Raw genomic sequence first — 18202 nt, forward strand, 5'->3', positions numbered from 1 at the left:
TCCCCCCCCCCCCCCCCCCCCCCCCCATTTCCCTCCTGTTCGGAGCAAGAAACCGCATCTGTTCAAGGCTGCTTCTGCTGGTGTGTCAAGGTGCCCTGGGCGGGCTCTGCTCAGGCAAACCGCGTGGAGCGGGTATGTTTTTTTTGTGGAGCAAACGGCGTGCCTCGCCGGCCCGTTTGCAAACGTCCCGCCGCGACACGTGGGAGAGCCGACTCCGACATGTGTGTCAAACTTTGTTTCATTGTTGATTACAGATGAAATGCATTCTGTTGCTGCCATGGCCATCTTTAATCCCACATCTGCCTTGTTGCGCACCAATGGTGTGTATGTGTCCGTTCTGGAGAACAGGAACAAAAGGAGAAAAAGCCGCTGCCGGCACTTCCCCTTTGCCTGCCAGTGGGAACATGAATTTGAGAAGAGAGGTGGGGGCCGAGATTTTGCTCGGCGTTTGAAACTGTGTTGCAGGTTGTGACAAGGGAATCCGACGACCCGTGGATTGCTCGCACGTCTTCCTCTTTCTTTCGGTGTGTATGCCGCCGTCGAGCCCCTCTTGAAGAGCAATATCGGTCCAACTTCCTGGCTGTGGTATCTTCTCATTTCGCTCGTACAAACGCCCAAAAATAATAGGAAAAAAAATATAATCATCCCATAGGCCCGTGGTGGTATGTGCCAAATATGTACATTAAAAGACGTAACGGCCGTGTGAAATTTATGAACAGCGAGAACAGCACGAACCCTGGCGCCGTTAGTGGCTGGCGGCCTGTCGAAGGTCGGGCCGCAGACGCTCCGTTTCCGTGTTCTGATAATCAGCTGTCTTTAGATCTTGTCGTAGATGTTGTTGTTCTGTTGGAATCCAAAGTCAAAATCCGAGGCTTCAGACATAGAGGGGTAATGTACGTGATTGGTGCGCTGTGACACGGACTTTGGCCTTGTGTGCGTCGGTTGCGTCGGAAACTTGGGGGATTCTTTGCTGGAGGTTGGCGAATATGGCGTAGGCGGTCGGTCTTGCAACGAGAGGCTTGATTTGTTTCGGACGTGTTCATGGACCGCGATTCCCGGTTCGGGAGTGCGGCTGGGCTTTGGCCGGTACGAGTACATGGGGGTTTCGTCCTCGAGCTCCTTCTCAGTCAGCTGGCTCAGTCGGCTTATTTGTCGACTGTGGCGATTCCGGCGGGATGACGATGGCATGCGAGTAAGAGCAGGCACGGGCGGCTCGGGGAGAACGTTGTACTTCTCGCGCCATTGGAGCTGCTTGCTCGGCCTGCGCCACGATTCGAACTCGGCGTCGTCCAATGGCGTGACGGCTCTGGAGATCATCGAGGAGCCCTGCGTTTTCTTTCTCCGCATAACCCAGATCAGGATGCCGATGATGAGCAGAGCGGCGCAGCCGCCGAGAACAGAGCCAAGGATGATGGCGAGGTCGCGGTTGTTTTCGGAAGCCTGCACATCGCCGGAGGAATTCTCCTGCATGCGCGAGACGTCCTGCATGATGGTGGCGCGGCCGGATATCCAGTGGGCACTGCAGGTGGAGGGGTAGTAGGAATGGCGAGATGGAGCGAACGGTCCAGCTTCCTCGTGGGTGAGCGGGCAGGTCGCCGATATGGATATGAGCGGGTGGTAGCAGAAGACGTCGAGCCGGTTAGGGAAAGACGACTGTGTGATGAGCTGGGCCGGGTGGCTGGATGGGCGGAAAGGAATGGTATTGCCCGTGGAGTAGAGGGCCGCAAGGGAGAGCCCTGCCCGGTTTGGACAAGGCAGTGAGGAATCCGTCGGATGCGGGGGGACTGAGAGGCTTGTCTCGACTATGCTCAGCCCGACGATGGCGGGCGCAAGAAGGAGAGGTCAGGCGTCGCAGGTCAACGGTGGGCAGGGAAGCGGGTCAGCATCGAGGCCAATTGGCGATGTTGGGGACAGTCATGCGCAGAGCTGCTGCATGGCGTTCGTTCCACGGCGGTTGGCAGAGACGTGGACGGGGCGCGGGCTCCAGGCAGGCGGAGAGGACGGGAGACACAGCAGATTTAGTATGGCAGGGTGGTGGGACGCGAGGGTACTTCAGGGCGATCCGATCGGCAGCGAGCGCGCACATTAGCCCAAACGGCGGCTAGCATGATAACGCAAGCTGGGTGCTGGAAAGCTGCAAATGTGCGGTGAGGGCGTTAGCACGGGATTAGTGCTTGGCTGGGCCGATGGAGGGCGGGCGGAGGGTGGTGAGCAGGGGCCGCTGCGCAGAGCCGTGCCTAGCGCCCTGCGAGGAAAACCTGCCGAACGGGAGGGCGTGCGTTATGAAACTCGCAGCAGTCAGCCACAGCCTGTGGCGCCGCCCGGCCGGCCCAATCGTCGCCTGTTCCTGTTGCTGTGCAGGGACCTGCGTCTCAGGGGCACCGCTCCACTGACTGCCTGCGCTGCGCGGCCGACAGCCCGCAGGCTGACCACCCCGCCGCTGCTGCTGCCACACTGCTGATGAGCTGGCCGCCACCCTGCTGCCGGGGCGCCCTGGCAAGCCGTCGCGCGCCGGCCGCGACGCTGCGCCGTGGTAGCAATCGCTGCGCGGTCGCCGCGGGCGAGCGAGAAGGGCCGCCGTGCCGTTGGACGCCCACGCGAGATTGGGGTGCACCCACTGGCCTTACGTCGCGCGCGTGCCGCAGTCGGGCCCCGTCGCACGCTGGCTGCAGGCCCCAGCCGGGCAGTTCCTGGGCCTAGCCGTCTTCTGTGCTGGCCCCATCCGCCCGCCGTCAGCAGGATGCGCCGGCGCTGCGCTGCTCCGACTGCAGCCCGCGCGAGCCCAGACCAGAGCGTTGCGACTCCACAGCCGTGTCGTGCAGCCGCTGCTGTCGCCGCATGGCGATAGGGTGCCGTGTATGACTGCCAATCTAATGGAATCGAGCCGTGGTCACACGCCCGCTGTCCGACGTGCCTGCAGCGCGCATCCAAGACGCCTAACCCAGTGCCGCCTAGGACCCCGTGGCTGGCATGCACATCATCATCGCCTCCCCTCGCTCGCATCTCTGCCGGCTGCCGGCACGGTTGGAGCAACCCGCGCTTGGCTCTGCCCGGTCCGGCTAGGCTGCCCTGCGTGAGCCGTGGATGAGACGACGCTCTTCGGTCCGCTCGACTGTGGCAAGCTGCAGCCGCTCCACCGAGCCTCGAGATTATTGATGAAGCTTACGGACTACAGGCGCAGTAGTTGCCAGTTAGCCTGCGCCCGGCATCGTGTGCGACGGCGGTGCCAGGCAGTTGCCGCATTACCCTTCCGCCGCGATCGCTCCAACCAGACGTGACACCGGCACCGCAGCAATGGCAATGACGGCAGCTCTGCTACTGCTCTGCTGTCGGGCTGTCGTGCAACTCGTGTTAGCAGATCAGTCCATCTCCTACCAGGGTTAGATCGAGCATCGCCCCAGCGCGCTACCGCACGCGAAGCAGCACACAGTACGTACCGCGGGGTTGACGACACCTCTAGTCTCGCTCGCCAATTCGGCGCCAGCCGGCTCTGGGTAGCTGAGCGCTCAGCTATCGTCGGCAACGCGTATACCCACGGAGCGCCCGAGGGCGAGGCGTCGAGGCGTAGTGGTAGCGGATGACAGTCCAGCGCCTGGCGCGCCTGAGGAGTAGTGAGGCCAGACTTCGTAGCGGGCGAGGAAATAGCAGTGAAACGCTGCTAGATGCGAGTCGTCTAACGACATGGGGCTGCAGAAAGGCAGAGGAGGATGCGCCGCCACAGCTAGCGCGCGGGTACTTCCATGGGTTTGCCTGTCATGATGCCGGCAAGCTCGACTTTGCTCACGACTCGTGTCCTGGATGCCATTTTGGGGGCCACCGCCGGCCGACCATCATCATCTCTTGACACCACCTCACAAATCCCACCGCGGCTCCACCCTCTGCCGTCTTTTGTCCGCACCGCATGCGCAGCTCGAGCCAAGCCGCCTCCAAGCGCCTCCGCCCCAGCACTAACGTCAGAGGCAGTCCTGGCGAACGCAGCAGCCGCAGTCAGGCACGCTTGCGAGCGCCCGTGCGCCCTTCGAGAAGAAGTCCGTCGTAAGTCCGGCCGCTATATACGCCAGACCGCAGACCGCAACAACCCCCGACGACATCCGACAGCGAGCCGCCAACGTCGATAAATCCCCCCCCATGCGCCTCTGGCTGCGCTCCAATATGCTGTCTTACGCCGGCGCAGCTGCCGGCGCACCACGCGGCGACTGGGGACGGCCGGCCCCTCCCCGACCCTCCTGTCAATCAATGTGTGTTTCCTGCACGTCGTCGTGGAGCGCGCCGCCAAGCATTTCCGCAAGGCGTTATTGCCCGAACCGTGGCGGGCCGCGTATTTGGACGTACTACGTAGTGGTTTCTTCGGCTAAGTTCGTTTCTTCCTCCCCCACATCGCCGTATCGCGAGACTCGCGGGCCTGCTTGCGAGCCTCTTTTTGCTCCTGCCCGCGCGCCGCCCGCTCGCTTCCAGGACCCTTTTCGCCGGGTCACCGCATCTCGTCGGCGATATGGGGACACCGCAGCTCACGTTACCCGAGCGGAGCGTGCTGTGTGTCCGTGTCGTGCGCGTGCGCCTCCCCTTTCTCCTCGCGGAGAGAGCCGCCACCGCTTGCGTGCTCGTGCGGGCATTGCTCCATGCTTCCCAGCCCATGCCGCAATCGGCAACGAGTTGACGCAGGGCCCGACGACGGAGAAGCTTTTCGAGGATCTGTCATCAGTGAAGCACATGCGATGGCCGGCCGTGGACGACAGATCGCATCTCCCTTCGAATGCTCATTGATCGTCATCACACCTCCTGGGGAGCAAGAGGATTTGCAACAAGAATTCCTCTCCTTCTTCGGCGCCCCCTCCAATGGCGCGTGCACTTCTCGCTCACAGAACGCAAGGCGAACGAGATTCCGTCATGCCGCGCAAGTCCCCAGTGAGAAAATCCCACCTGATCTCCTTGGGGCCTCCTCGTGCCCACTCCACCAGAAGAAAAAAAAAAAAGTCAGCCCGACGGCCTTGAATCCGATGCATGAGACGAGGCACATCATTGCGCGAAACCGCGCATGCTCCGAGCCGTCATGTACGTCTCCCTACCTAGCTAGCGTGAGTTCTGACTCGCTACACGCGTATCCACGAGGCCTGGCCTTTCTCTCCGGGGTGCCTGAGCGACTGACTGCGACACACGAGGTTGCTGTTTGATTAGGCAGTCTAAGAGCTCGGGCGGCACTCCCGTTCCCGAAGCTACTGCTTTTGTCCTCGGAGTTGTGTTTTGGGATAACATCCGAAAATCCTCAGATACCGATTTAGCGAGAGGGGCTGCTACAGTATTGTCCGACTGGGTGACAAGGATAAATATTGAGTACTCGTCAGCACGAGATCACGGTGCCGTCATAATGGTCTCATCCGAACTGTTGAAGGTATCATTTTCTATGCCATGCGGAAGGAGATCTGGCAGCAGCATCTCCACTGCCTCAAGGGATTCCCTAATCTAGAGTAAGCCAAGCTTGACCTTGCGCTTACCAGTACTCTCTTCCTGCTCGTCGCTGATCCTGACCGTGACCTTTTGGAACAACTCGAGCCTCACGTTTCTGCTGCCCGACACGGAGAGAACGTAATTCTCGGCGTCGAACTCAGCGTCGGGCTCTGGCGTCGCGAGGTCGCGGAGCCTGATCAGGCTCTCGATGCCGAATCGTGGAACGAAGACTACGATGCCATTGGTAAAGATCCTCATGACGAAGCCCTCCTCGTCAACGACTCGTCCCTTGAGTGCCTGGCCCACATAGTACTCGATACTTGCGCGTCCGGCGAATTGCGCATTGCGGTGGCGCACGTTGATGTTTTTGCAAATTCCTTCCAATTTCGCCTTGCTGTGAAGGCTCGAGTCCAACGGTTCGTACTCGATGGCTGCCGCGAGCTGCCTGTGTGCCTCCAGATCTGCGTAACGACGGATAGGGCTCGTGAAATGGGTGTAAATCTCGCTGGCAAGACCGTAGTGGCGGAACTCCGGGTACGCCTGCTGACCAGCGCAGAAGTACTCGGCCGACATCATGCATCTCGTAGCCATGATGCGCACGAGGGTGTTGAAGAAAGGCTCAGTAGAATCCACGCATGTGTCGAGAGAGTCCGCGAGAGCTTTCGAACTATCGACGCGAAGCTCCAACCCCTTCTTGACCTTGAGCTGATTCGCCAGCTCCTCAAAGTTGTTTCTCGGAGGAGCCGCGTGGCGACGCAACAGTGCGGTTTGCGGGAATGCTTCGTAGTTCTTCCGGGCAACAGTAATGTTGGCGAGCAACATGAACTCTTCCACAAGCGAATTGGTATCCAAGAGTCGCTTCGTCTGAACATCCACAGGGTCCGATGTCTCGGACTCAGTTTGGACCTTCACCTCAGGACTCGCTAGGTTCAGCGCACCAGCATCATAACGCTTCTGTTTCAACTTCTTTGAGAGCATCAACAGCGTCCTCATGCCCTGGGTTAAATCGTCTTGCTGTGACTGATCGTCGATACGGAGCTGTGCCTGCTCGTAACTGAAAGCCTCGCGGGAACGAATAACGGACTTCGTGAAGTCAGCCGAGACGATCTCAGCATCTGGCGTGATTTCCCAGAGGACTGAAAATGCGTAGCGCTCGACGTACGGCTTGAGCGAGCACAGGTCTGTACCGAGGAGCATGGGAAGCATGTCGATGCGCTTGTCTACAAGGTAGACAGTCGTGCCCCTCATGCTCGCTTCCTTGTCCATGGCATTGTTTGGCTTGACGAAGTGCGAAACATCGGCAATGTGTACACCAACCTGAAAGTTACCGTTCTCTAGGCGATGCGCGTGCAAAGCATCGTCGATATCCACACAACCCGGTGGATCGATACTGCAGACTAGCAAATCCCGAAGATCGCGTCGGCCCTTCCAGCCAACGTCATCCTTCGTAGCCGGGACTCGCCAATCATGGCCCTCAGGTGGGAGACAGTCAAGCACCGTCTTTGGGAACGGCCTGTACTGGACATCGTATTCCAGAAGCAATGCTTCTGTCTCCGCACCCTTGGTTTCAAGCTCGCCTAGTGACCGGACAAAGTGGCCCATGGGATACCTCGATTCTCTGTTCCAAGAATCAATCGTGACAAGCACACGTTTGCCAAGCATTTCGCCTGCCTGGCGTGTGCGGACCCTGATCTTTGGAATACGCTTGTCCATGGGAATGAGGAAGACCATTTGCTGGGCGCGGTTTTGCTTTGCCGTAGACTTGACAGAATCTTTGTCGACGTGTCCGACATACTGTCTCCAGTTCCGCTTTATGACGCCCACTACGCGTGCTGTCGGCTGCGGCCGGCCTTCGATGCTCTTTCCCTGCACTCTTTTGACTTCCTCTTGCAGGGCTTTTCTTTCCCTCTCGGTGATGACTGCCTCGCCCTCTTCCACGTCCGCATTCTCATTTTTGTTGAAAGTCTCCTCCTCAATGATTTTTGAAGACGGAGCCTTCCACTGGTCTTTTGGCAGCACCTCAACCACAACGACATCCCCTGAAACTGCACGGTTGCTGTTTTCTCTTCCGAGCACTAGGAGTGACTTCTCAAAGGCCGGTACGTGAACCGAACCCTCGAGATAGTTGTACGGCGACACATTGAAAATGCCCTGGTGCAATGTTCCATTCTTCACGCCAGTCATCATTTTCGAGAGGGTGTAGTACTGGACCATGTTAGCTCACGACCATGACAACACTAAAACACCCACCTCTGGGTAGAGCCACTGTCCCTGGCTCGCTTTGGTTTCTCGTTGCTCTTGGCCAGCAGCCACCATGTCCAACAGTTGCTCCGAGTTGGGGAGACCGGCAACGTAATCGGACACTGTACCTGGTCAGCATGCCGCATTGGTGGAGGCCGAAGCTGGGAACGTACACGAAAGGCCTTTGAGACCTTCGGCCTTCGCCTTGCGAAGGTTCTCCCGGTCGTCGCTCAGCATGACGGCAGAAGGGCATTTCGGTGCGCCCGGCCGTGACTTGGTAGCCCGTTGGAGATGCTCGCCGTACCATTGCACGGCCTTGCGAACGGCACGGTCATTCCTATCGTTGATGGTCTCACCGTCGGCCCGAGTGACGTAGGTCTCTAGCCTAAACTCATTGAAGAAAACGTAGAAATGCTTGTTGTCATGCTTGGTCAGGCTAATGAGACGGTTGTAAAGAGGGGCCGATTGATTCTTGACCTCTTCTAAGACAGTCTGTAGAACAATCACGTCGTGAAACGCAGAGTCGACCTCGAAAAGGTCCATTCCAGTGAGGAAAGCATTGGTGTCAGGAATGAGGTAATGACCATTTGGGAAAGTCTTTGTGCCGGCTGGTTTTTCTGAAAGCACAAACGGTGCCACTGCAGGATCGTTAGCATTCAGCAAGGGAAGGGCAGCACTAGCCTGCACGTACCCTTGCCGTTGTAGTCTTTGGGGGCGGCGTCCAAGCATGCGGAGCAGAGTTTCGACGAGCATGGGATGTCTTGCCGCAAGTAGAGCTCCCTCACGATCTTCTGGACCTTGCCACTTCTGGTCGACCGCACGTAGACCTTGCTAGCAAGGTTGGGGGCCGCTGGATCGGCCCCGAACGACCTTTTGAGACTCGTCATGGTGCAAACTGGGCTGCAGGCTCTGCGACGAGGGCGGCGCAGCTGGCGAGCTCGGCAATGATGCAGGGTAATGAGAGGTGCTTGGTGGAAGTCGCGGCCGAACTTTTCTGGAAGTGCGGCGGGTGTTTGCACATGTTTGCACGCCAAGAACGCACGGACTTGGACGCGGGCTCTGCGGCGTCACTTTCGCTCTTGGTCTGTCGCCGCTGGACTGCACCTCTACATCGACAATCTGCGCCACCCGTCCTACAACGCGTTGCGACCCTGCGCGTCTCAGTCGCGCATACCTGGCGCTCAATCCGACGACGGGGCTTCCTCTCCACCACCCAGCATCGTCCGATAATCCTCCAAACGCAAACACGCCATCATGGACTACCAGGCAAGCTTCCTTGCAGACACTTGACGCGCGGACTTAGTTGCTGACCATCTCGCAGAATCGCGCAGGCTCCAAGTTCGGCGGTGGCGGTGTAGCCTCGCAGTCCGCCACCAACGCTGACCGTCGCGAGCGTCTTCGCAAGCTTGCGCTCGAGACCATCGACCTTGACAAGGATCCTTACTTTTTCAAGAACCATGTCGGCAGCTTCGAGTGTCGCCTCTGTTTGACCGTTCACCAGAACGATGGCTCCTATCTCGCACATACCCAGGGTCGCAAGCACCAGACGAACCTGGCTCGCCGTGCTGCACGTGAACAGAAGGAGGGAAAGGACAAGGACCAGTTGATGCCCGGCATGGGTGCCAGCGGCGTGCAGGTCAAGAAGAACGTCATCAAGATTGGACGGCCAGGCTACAAGATCACCAAGATTCGGGACCCTCTCACCCGTCAGCACGGCCTGCTCTTCCAGCTGCAATATCCCGAGATCAACCAGAACATCCTCCCCAGGGTGCGTTTCATGAGTGCGTTTGAGCAGAAGGTCGAGGAGCCGGACAAGGCTTTCCAGTATCTACTTGTTGCCGCAGAGCCCTACGAGACTTGCGGATTCAAGCTCCAGGCCCGCGAGATTGACCGCCGCGAGAACCGCTTCTGGACTTGGTACGACGAGGACCAGAAGGAGTTCTGGGTCCAGATCCTGTTCAAGACCGAGCGCGAGGAGCGCTACAGCGGTGTTCCGGGCCTTGCTCCCACCGGCCCGAGGAGGTAGACCGCTCTCCTTGTATCTGCGGATCAGGTGTTCATTGGCATAGTCGGCGTTCAGGGGAACAGGGAAGCGTTAGGCTGCAAAACAGCCGCAATGGTCATTGTAAGCATAGATACCTCATACACGTGCGGAATGAAATCTGCTAAGGCTCGTCTTCCGTCACCCACCCAGCACCTTCGCATGTCACAGTGCCGTTCTGCTGTTGTTTGCTGCTGGCGTTATTGAAGTGCTGAGGGTGATACGATGCTTTCCGCGCGTCAACAGACATGCAATGCAAACCGCCGTCTGGCGTTTCGACAGCTGCATCGTACGTCATACGCATGCACAACGGTCAATCATACGAGTGTAACGTTGGCCGTTTTCCATGGCATCGCGAAAGCGCTGCTAACATCATGTTTGATGAAGCGACCCTCCGCCTGACCACGACTGCCAGATTCGGGGGGCGCGACGCACAGTCTTGGACCGGCTTGTCTCTAGCCCCACAGAGTACTCCGTGAGCAATCGCCTCTCAACGTCTCTGCATGCAGCCTACCGCAGGTAAGATCAACAGCCGCAGTGACACTGCGCATCGACTCCGCGGCCTGTTCAACGCACCTATCTTGCCAAGTTCTAGAGCGCGATGGGAGGATGCGCACCATGACAGGCACCATCGATGCTTGCAGAACAAACCTGCAGACCGGGAGGCTTCACGCGATCAGAGTCGGCCATTCGTCCAGAAGCTGGGCTCTGACCGGCCTCCCAGAATCCTGGAACCGGGCATCTCTACCGTACAAGCGCCACTTCGTCCGCAGTATTCTTGACATGAAAATTTCATCAATCAGAAGGTCAACCCGCATCCGTATTCCCACATCCACTGTCAGTGTGCATCGGACATGAGTTGCTAGTGGCGCGGTTTCGGGCCGCACCCAGTGTAACCCCGTCCCTTGGCCCATATTCCAGCCCGCCGTTCTCCTCATCATCGTGAGCTAGGTAGGTAGTCGGCGGCAAACGAAGATCTGCCTGGATAAGGTCATGCCGCTGATGCTCCCCATCCACCTGTCATACGAACAAGCGGGCCCGCTCCGGACCCACCGTCTTGCTGAAGTCCGGCGGCAATATGAGGCGGTGTCATCTCTTGGTATCCACGATCAACACGCAAGCCTTGGCATGCGTTTATACCCTCGTTCTCGAGCAAAGGTTGCTATTGGCTGTGGTCAGAGCTCTCGGTGCGACTCTTGTCGCACATATGTGTGAGACTGAGGCCCGCTAACGGCGCGATAGAGAGATCCTCACGGACCAAGATGGGGCACCCGTGCTGCTCGTCGGACCGCCGGGGCGCGCAACGGTCCTTCTCTGAGGGCCAGGCCACAGGCCAGGCAGCGGGTGCAGGTGCTCGCAACACTAATCGGATCGTGCGGCGCGCGCCGCAGACCTAGGTCATCGGCGGCACTGTTGCTGAATTAGTATGCAGGGCACCCGCAACTAAAAGGCGCGCTTGCAAGGCACTGCCGCTGACACGGCGCTAGAGGATATTGGGCCTATATGCTTTGCTGAGTCTCAACTAAAAGCCGGTGTTACATCCCTAACGCCAAGGCAGGCAAGTGTCGGTGCTACGCCCATGTTTCCTTTTGGCGAAGAATGCCCTATAGCGAGGCGGCGCGGCGTGGGTCTTGCAGCGCGGCGCTTGCAGAATTGCAACCAGGCGCGACGAAGATCTGCCCAGGCATCGCTCAGACATCCGGGGGCGCAGCGGGCCAGCGATAGGCGTGCAGATGGCAGATTGTTGGGCAAGGGCCGGAGAAAGCCTGGCGGTGTCTTTCCCTGCCCAGCAGCTGCAGCGACTACTGCGCGTCGAGGGCCACGGCGGTCAAAGGATGCAAACACACCGCCAAACCTGTGCCACCGGCCCTGAGACAGCCAGAGCTTGACAGCGTCGGCGACGGTGAGTGGCTGCGGGCCTCACGAGGGACCGGTTTCTGTGCGAGCAGCGCTCCCAACGGTGTGAAGCATTCCGGGTCGTCGGTAGGTTTCTGGGCGCAAGGTTGACGTCTGGCGGCTGCGAGGTATGCGGGCCCCGGCCTTGTGCGCGTAGCCTGGAGATGAACTCGGGACGGCCTTCCGCACCATGACGCCGTTTGCTTCCCCTCGACAGCCGTGTCCTCAGTCGAAGGCTGCTGCCCCCGAGGGCCCGCGGCGTCCGGATCCGACAGCACGGCGACGCGGGTCAGATGATGCCGCTCGACATTCCTTCCCCTTTGGGCGGGCAGTTTAGCGCGCGGCGACTGACTCTGGCCCCATGCACGCGGCGTTTCGAGCTGCTACCGCGGCCGTCCAGAGGCCAGACGGGCACACGGGCACACGGGCTCGCGGGGCGTGCTGGGTTACGGGTAGCATGAGCAGCGAGGGCGGCGAGCGTGAAGAAGCGGGCGCGCCGGGGGGCGGTGCTGCTCGCATGGCTCTTATCAGAATGACCAGCGCGGGCCGTATCCGCAATGCTCCATTTATTGCCCGCCTGGGGGAGTCACAAGGACGGCAGAGCTGATTCGCTGCCGTCATCGACATCAGGACTCTTGCGACGGCTGCCGGTGTGGCGCATAGTGCGTGCTGATTGGCGGGCCGGCCAAGACCCTGCAGAGGCAGACACCAGATGACTCCCACACTCCCAGCGTCGCACAGGCCTGGGCCGCCTTTTTGCCTGGCCCGCCTCCTAGCGTGCGTGCTCTTTGAACATCCCAACCTCGACGTCGAAATATGCAAGGCAGACTCCGCGCCCCGCCGCCCTGGGCATCGGCGCCGCTGACCGCAAGTCTCCAGAATGCGCGGGCCCCGCGAGGAGCGATGGGCACTACCGGGCAGGCCTACGCGCGCGCGCGCGCCCGCGAGTCCGCGAGTCCGCGAGTCCCGCGACGCCAGCGGCAGAGCAGCACCCGCACCCCGGCAGCTCAGAGCAGATGGCGGCGATGGCGTGGGTGTGGCTTGGGCGCGGGCGGGAGCAGATGCAAGCCGATCTCTCGTGTCGACGACCGATCCATGCTCTTGCCGGGGCGCGCATGGCTTGCCCTTAGCTGCTTGTGGACGGAGCGCATCCCGCCTGGACGCGGCCAGGCTGAGCAGGCCGGGGCGGTCGCGATGCTGCTTTGGGCGCGTCGAGCGGAGCATCAGGCAAGCGGGTCGGGCGACTGCGAGGCCGAAGAAACCCAAACCGTGAATCCTGTCACTAGGCGCCGCGCTGATTTGACCGCGGTGCTGAACCCCTCATGGCGGCGGCGCCATGCTGCACGCCCCCAAAGCATGCCGCTTGGCGCAGGTGCTTGCGAGCGCAGCGGTTCCGATACGGCTGGCCGGCGCGCCTGCAGCCTCGCCCATCATACCGCGCTGCAGGTCATCTGGCGTCGCGCTCTTGACGAATCCTGCGGCTTGATTGCTGCATTCCCCGGGCAGCTGAGGACGCGGATTCCACTTAAGCACTCGCACACCCGCCTGCTGCCCGCGTCGGCTCGACACACCCTCGCGCCGACGCAACTGAGCCCCCAGCTCTGGAACGAGGCGCTGCGCTTGGCCCTCAGATCACGGGCGCTGGCCTCGCTTGCTTCCGTCGCCCACGCCGTTTGGACCCCGTTGCCGCGTGTCGTCGGAACGCCCGCAGACGCTCTCGCGGCGCACCCCCGCTACGCGCGCCCGCCCTTGCGACACAACTCTCTGGAGCCGGCCGCCGCACTCCCGCACCAGGGCTCCAGGGCTCCAGGGCCCCGTGGCGCCGGCTGTTCGCTCTTCAGCAGGGCACCATTAGCCGCAGCGCAGGCAGGCGGATGCTGGCTGCTACGTACATATTGCCTCCCGGCCAAGCTCGCTGCCACCTTCGCTCCCGCACCCGTGGTGCCGTCGCGCAGTAGAGCCGCCCGCCCCAAGCTGCCCGCTGCCCGCCCAAGCTCCATTTGAGTGCGCCAGAGCCCAGGCATTCCTGCCCTCTCCGCAGCAGCACTCACAGTCCCTTCGGCCACCGCGCACCCTAGCTCTCCCGCCCCGCGACCCTCGGAGATTGCTCCGCGTGGGCACCGCCCGCACCGCCCGCACCGCCCGCCAGCAGCCGTCAGCCAGCGTGCAGACAGGCCCGCATCCCGGCCGGCCACGGGCACGCTGCAGGTGTCGCGCCTGCACACACGCGCACACAGGCCCTCAGCCCTCTGCAGGCCCCCCGGAGCGCAGAGCCACAGGCAGCGCATCCCGCAAGTCAGCGTCGCTGCCGACTCGCACGGGGCTTGGCAGGCGCGTTGCATCATCGCCCGCGCGCGGAGCAGCTGTTCGCTTCGCCTCTGTGGCACTTCGCAAACTCCTTCGGCGAACCTTGCATCCCTCGACCAGCCAACGCCCACCTCGCAGCGCCCAAGGCCCGCACACCGCCGCCTCCCCATTCTTGCCGCTCCCGAGCTTCAGGGTCCGTGGGTCCAGCAGGGTTGGCAGCAGAGAGATCGATATCTCGATGCTCCGGGATCGTGCAGCGCACCCCAAGTCCGCCTGCACCGTGTCGTAGCCTCTCAGCTACCGTCGCGCCTCCCGCCGCCGCCGCCGCCGCCTACGCCGCCTACAACCACTGCTCGCCGCCTCGAATGCGACGTCTGCGCGCGCCGAAAGTTCGACCAAGTTGACCACGCTCGTGCGAGTCAGCGCTCCGACCGCGCACGTCCGCACGCTGCTATAGCGCCGCTTGAAACGCTGCCGCCGCCGCCAAGTAATTGCGCTTCCGACCTCCGTCCATGTACTCGACCACCTCGCATCTCCCTGTCTCGGCGTCCTTGAACGGCGGCATTGGAGGAAGCATAATGGACCCGTCCGGTACAATAAACCCCGCTGCTCTCAACTCAGCAGGTAGTGCGTACTTCCCTATTGCCCTTGCTGCTTTGCGCGGCCCGCACCGCGAGCGCGTCATGGATGCGCGTTTTCATCTCCATCAAACCCGCGCCACCGTCCCCGCGCAGCCGCTCGCAGCGATGCTCGCCGTGCTCGCCGTCGCCTCCCCGATGCCAGTCCTAGTATGCTAACGTGTGTCGCCTCGCGCAGTGTTGTCAGGCTCCACCTCCAGCATCGCCCCTCAGCCAAGTCCTCGCGGCATAAAACGAAGCCGCTCGCCGGACCACGCGGAGGATGTCTACGCAATTGAGCGGGCAGATGAAGGTTCGTTTTTCTCGCTTTTCCGCATTGTGCGCGTTTTGGGGCCGAAAACTTCGCTAACGCCACGGTCAATCATCAGACGACTCCAAGCCACGGAAACGTGGGAGGCCGCCAAAGTCAAGAGTGACTGAAAGTCCTCTATCGGTGCACTCCCAACAGCCTGCGCCTGGTCCGGTCCAAACACCGCAGCTCAAGTCCCAGTCTTTGCCGCAAACATCTCCACCTCAATCATCCCCTCCGAAGTCCACTCCCACGAAAAGCACGGTACTAAAGGCACTGCCGACAGTTAGAGACCACACGACCGATCAGCTTAATCCCGAAGGCGATGAGTACATACCGCGTGAATTCGACGAGGCCGGAGAGAAGAAGGTCACCACCACCGGACATCCGTTAGACAACAGAGAATACCGATGCCGCACGTTCTTTGTTCCCAATAGAGGCGACAAGCTTTTCATGCTTGCCACAGAGTGTGCACGAGTGCTAGGCTACCGAGACTCGTATCTGCTCTTCAACAAGAACAGGTCTTTGTACAAAATTATCGCCACTCAGGCCGAAAAGGACGACCTCATCCAGCAGGAGATCTTGCCATATTCTTATCGCTCCCGACAAATAGCCATCGTTACGGCCAGGTCCATGTTCCGCCAATTTGGCAGCAGGCTCATCGTCAACGGCAGACGCGTGAGGGATGACTACTGGGAGAGCAAGGCTAGAAAGCAAGGCTTTACCGAAGATGACCCGGCAGGTGAGAAGCGGCCAGGCGCAGCGAGACAGAGAGAAGCCGCGGCAGCAGAGGCCAACAGCCACGCACTGACCGCGCTGCCACACGGAGAGATCATCTACAGCAACGGACCTGGTCAGTTGGACGTTCCGCCGGGCGTGCACCCAGGTACTCTGGGACCTCTGCCCATGATCAATTTGGCGCCTGCAGATGAGCTGCGTGCGAGGGACTTCGGTGGCCTTCAAAGGCCGAGGCATGAGATCTCGGGCCCTGCTTACGAGGGTCGGATGATACCAAGCACTGCCAGCGAGATCCTCAATCAGGCTGCCCATGCTGCAGAGTACAACAAGAACCTTGGTGGGCAGCGGACAGTTCGCAGCAACTACATGGACGAGTATTGGAAGAGACCGCACGAGCCCGTACTCGCGAACCACCAGCGTCAGCCCACGGTTGAAGGTGAAGGTGTCTCGGGCGCTCAGCAAGGACTCCCATCCCCAAGGCCAAACGCGAACGCGATGATGGCCGGACAGCAGCAAACCCTGCCGACTCATGCTCAGCCAGGTGCATCGCAGATGATGGCGGCTCAGCAGCCATACACGCAAGCTTCACACGCACCAAACACGATGGTTCAAACGCCGATGCGGCCCATGCACCAACCTCCTCATCTGCAGCACCGCTCACCAAGCATGAACATGGGTCCCGGAGGCGGTGCAGGCCAGCCAGGCCCGTACGGTTATCCGCAGAGCCAAATGTGGCCCCCGCCGCAACCGCAGCCATCGCCGTTGTCACAGCAGCATAGCATGCAACAATTTGGTCAGCAACAGTCGCCTCATCCACAACCATCGCCCCTGCACGCGCCACCACAAATGCATCACCCTCAGGGCAGCGCATCGATGCATGGAGGCCCGATGGGCTATTCGACAATGGGCGGCATGAACCCTGCGTACCGGAACATGGGCGGCAACCCGTACCAGGCAAGCCCCAGCCCACAGCACTTCAATGTGCACCCGAGCACTGCGGCGCCACAGCCAGGCATGCAGGGCTGGTCACAAGGGCCTCCTCAGCAGGCACAGAACTGGCAGGGCTTCTAATGAATTCTCCATGGACGTTGACCCGGATCTCGCGGTCATGATCCTTCACGCTCCCATTCAGGCTACGGATGGGGGGCGCTCTCGCGACGAGGTCCTCACGGCCGAGCAAACATGACGGGTGTAGGCCTCGCGCGCTCCGGCACGCTTCAACGCACTTCACGCATCACACGCAAATTGACACGGGTTCGGCAACAAGCAGCATTATCAGGCTTGGGTTGGCTTATCGAAGTATTGGGGTTAGGACGGATACAACAAGGCGTTTATCTCCCACTACGTTGGCTCTTCGAGACGATTCGGGGAGGTCAAGAAACTTTTTCGGGCATGTTGGGTATCCTGTTCTGCGCTTTTGAAATGGACCGTTGGCTTTTTTTGTTTTCCATTTCCCCTCACTTCGGACATTGGTGTTCGTTTCACGTTTTCTTTTCATACCCTGTATACTACGCAAAGCACAAAGAAAGGGAGAGGAGAGAGGTCGGAGGCTTGCAGTGCTGCGCATCATCATCATGCATAATGCTGGCGGAAATTCTCCCTCTATTCTTCCTACTTCTTTTTCCTTGGACGGAGAGGAAATTCTGGGCCCCTTCCGGCGTGGCGAAGCATAGGGATACACGTTCTTCGCTTCTCGAACGCCTCCGCACATCTCCCCGACTTCGATTCTCGGTACAATTGTTTTAATGGCACTAATACTCTCCCGGGCGGCTTATGGCGTGAGTCGCACCGCTGGCCTGCGGTGGGCAGGGAGCGGTGGACCGCGGTCTCTGTTTGCTCATTCGTTATGTCTTCGCTTCGCACATCAGGCTTTCTCGTTTCGGGCCTTTTCTGATGGGAGAATTATGAGATGGACGAGGATGAGAGAGAGGAGGCCGTTTGGCAGCGGCAGCTGACACTTTCGGGCCACGGCACACGGAGATGGAACTCGTATCAAATCAATGAATGCCAAAAAGATTTGCAGCGGCTCTCGATAGGGCTCTCTGGCGTGGAGCGCGAGGTGACGGGCTCGCTTGCGCGGGAGCTGGCGTTGCTGCTGCGCCATTGCCTCCGCGGGCCGGCAGATGATTGGGGTGAAGATCATCCATGCGGATCTCCATGTCCATGTCCACGGGGCCATCAATTTTTACTCTTTGCGTGCAAGCTCGCGCGCGTCCCGTTCGATTTTAGTCTTCGGGGCGCCACGCAATATTGCCCGCCACTCCGCTGCTCATCGCTCACGAGGGACGACGACGCGCAGAGGCAACGTCGCCTCGCCCGCGCCGCCGTCGTGATATTCCCGGCGCATCAGCAGCGCGCCGGCGTCATCGTCCACGGTCCATCGCCCTTGGACCGCCCTCATCCCTGTTCCCTGCCCGCTGCGCCCCGGCGGGTCTGATGCGCTCCCGCACTAAGAGCGCGACCATGCTCGAGCGCTAGCATTGGATAGTCGCACGATTGAAGCATCATCCGCGGCCTGCCTGCCTTCCTGCCTTCCTCCCCAGACTTCCCCCTGCTTATCACACGGGCAATGCCCGTGGCAAAGCAGCAGCAGCAGCAGCAGCAGCA

General features: G+C 60.4%; 4 protein-coding genes across 4 annotated transcripts; 2 read left to right on the top strand and 2 right to left on the bottom strand.

The window, feature by feature from the left end:
- Positions 1-816: 816 nt before the first annotated feature.
- On the bottom strand, positions 817-1488 carry BKCO1_400077 (c2h2 transcription; the record flags this gene model as incomplete). The annotated part of the gene is made up of 1 exon (XM_020275743.1): positions 817-1488. One exon carries the CDS (start codon positions 1486-1488, stop codon positions 817-819), a length of 672 nt encoding a protein of 223 aa, XP_020134350.1.
- A 3972-nt stretch (positions 1489-5460) lies between these two features.
- Positions 5461-8573, bottom strand: BKCO1_400078 (ribonuclease r; the record flags this gene model as incomplete). The annotated part of the gene is made up of 4 exons (XM_020275744.1): positions 5461-7650; positions 7696-7808; positions 7860-8324; positions 8378-8573. 4 exons carry the CDS (start codon positions 8571-8573, stop codon positions 5461-5463), a joined length of 2964 nt encoding a protein of 987 aa, XP_020134358.1.
- Positions 8574-8705: 132 nt separating this feature from the next.
- BKCO1_400079 (splicing factor 3a subunit 2) lies at positions 8706-9712 on the top strand (the record flags this gene model as incomplete). The annotated part of the gene is made up of 2 exons (XM_020275745.1): positions 8706-8768; positions 9008-9712. The coding sequence occupies 2 exons, from the start codon at positions 8706-8708 to the stop codon at positions 9710-9712; spliced, it is 768 nt and encodes a 255-aa protein (XP_020134357.1).
- Positions 9713-14442: 4730 nt separating this feature from the next.
- Positions 14443-16666, top strand: BKCO1_400080 (nuclear localization protein; the record flags this gene model as incomplete). The annotated part of the gene is made up of 3 exons (XM_020275747.1): positions 14443-14718; positions 14782-14860; positions 14937-16666. The coding sequence occupies 3 exons, from the start codon at positions 14443-14445 to the stop codon at positions 16664-16666; spliced, it is 2085 nt and encodes a 694-aa protein (XP_020134189.1).
- Between the last annotated feature and the right edge of the window lie 1536 nt (positions 16667-18202).

The sequence above is a fragment of the Diplodia corticola genome (assembly GCF_001883845.1).
Source record: "Diplodia corticola strain CBS 112549 chromosome Unknown scaffold4, whole genome shotgun sequence".
Taxonomy (NCBI): Eukaryota; Fungi; Ascomycota; class Dothideomycetes; order Botryosphaeriales; family Botryosphaeriaceae; genus Diplodia; species Diplodia corticola.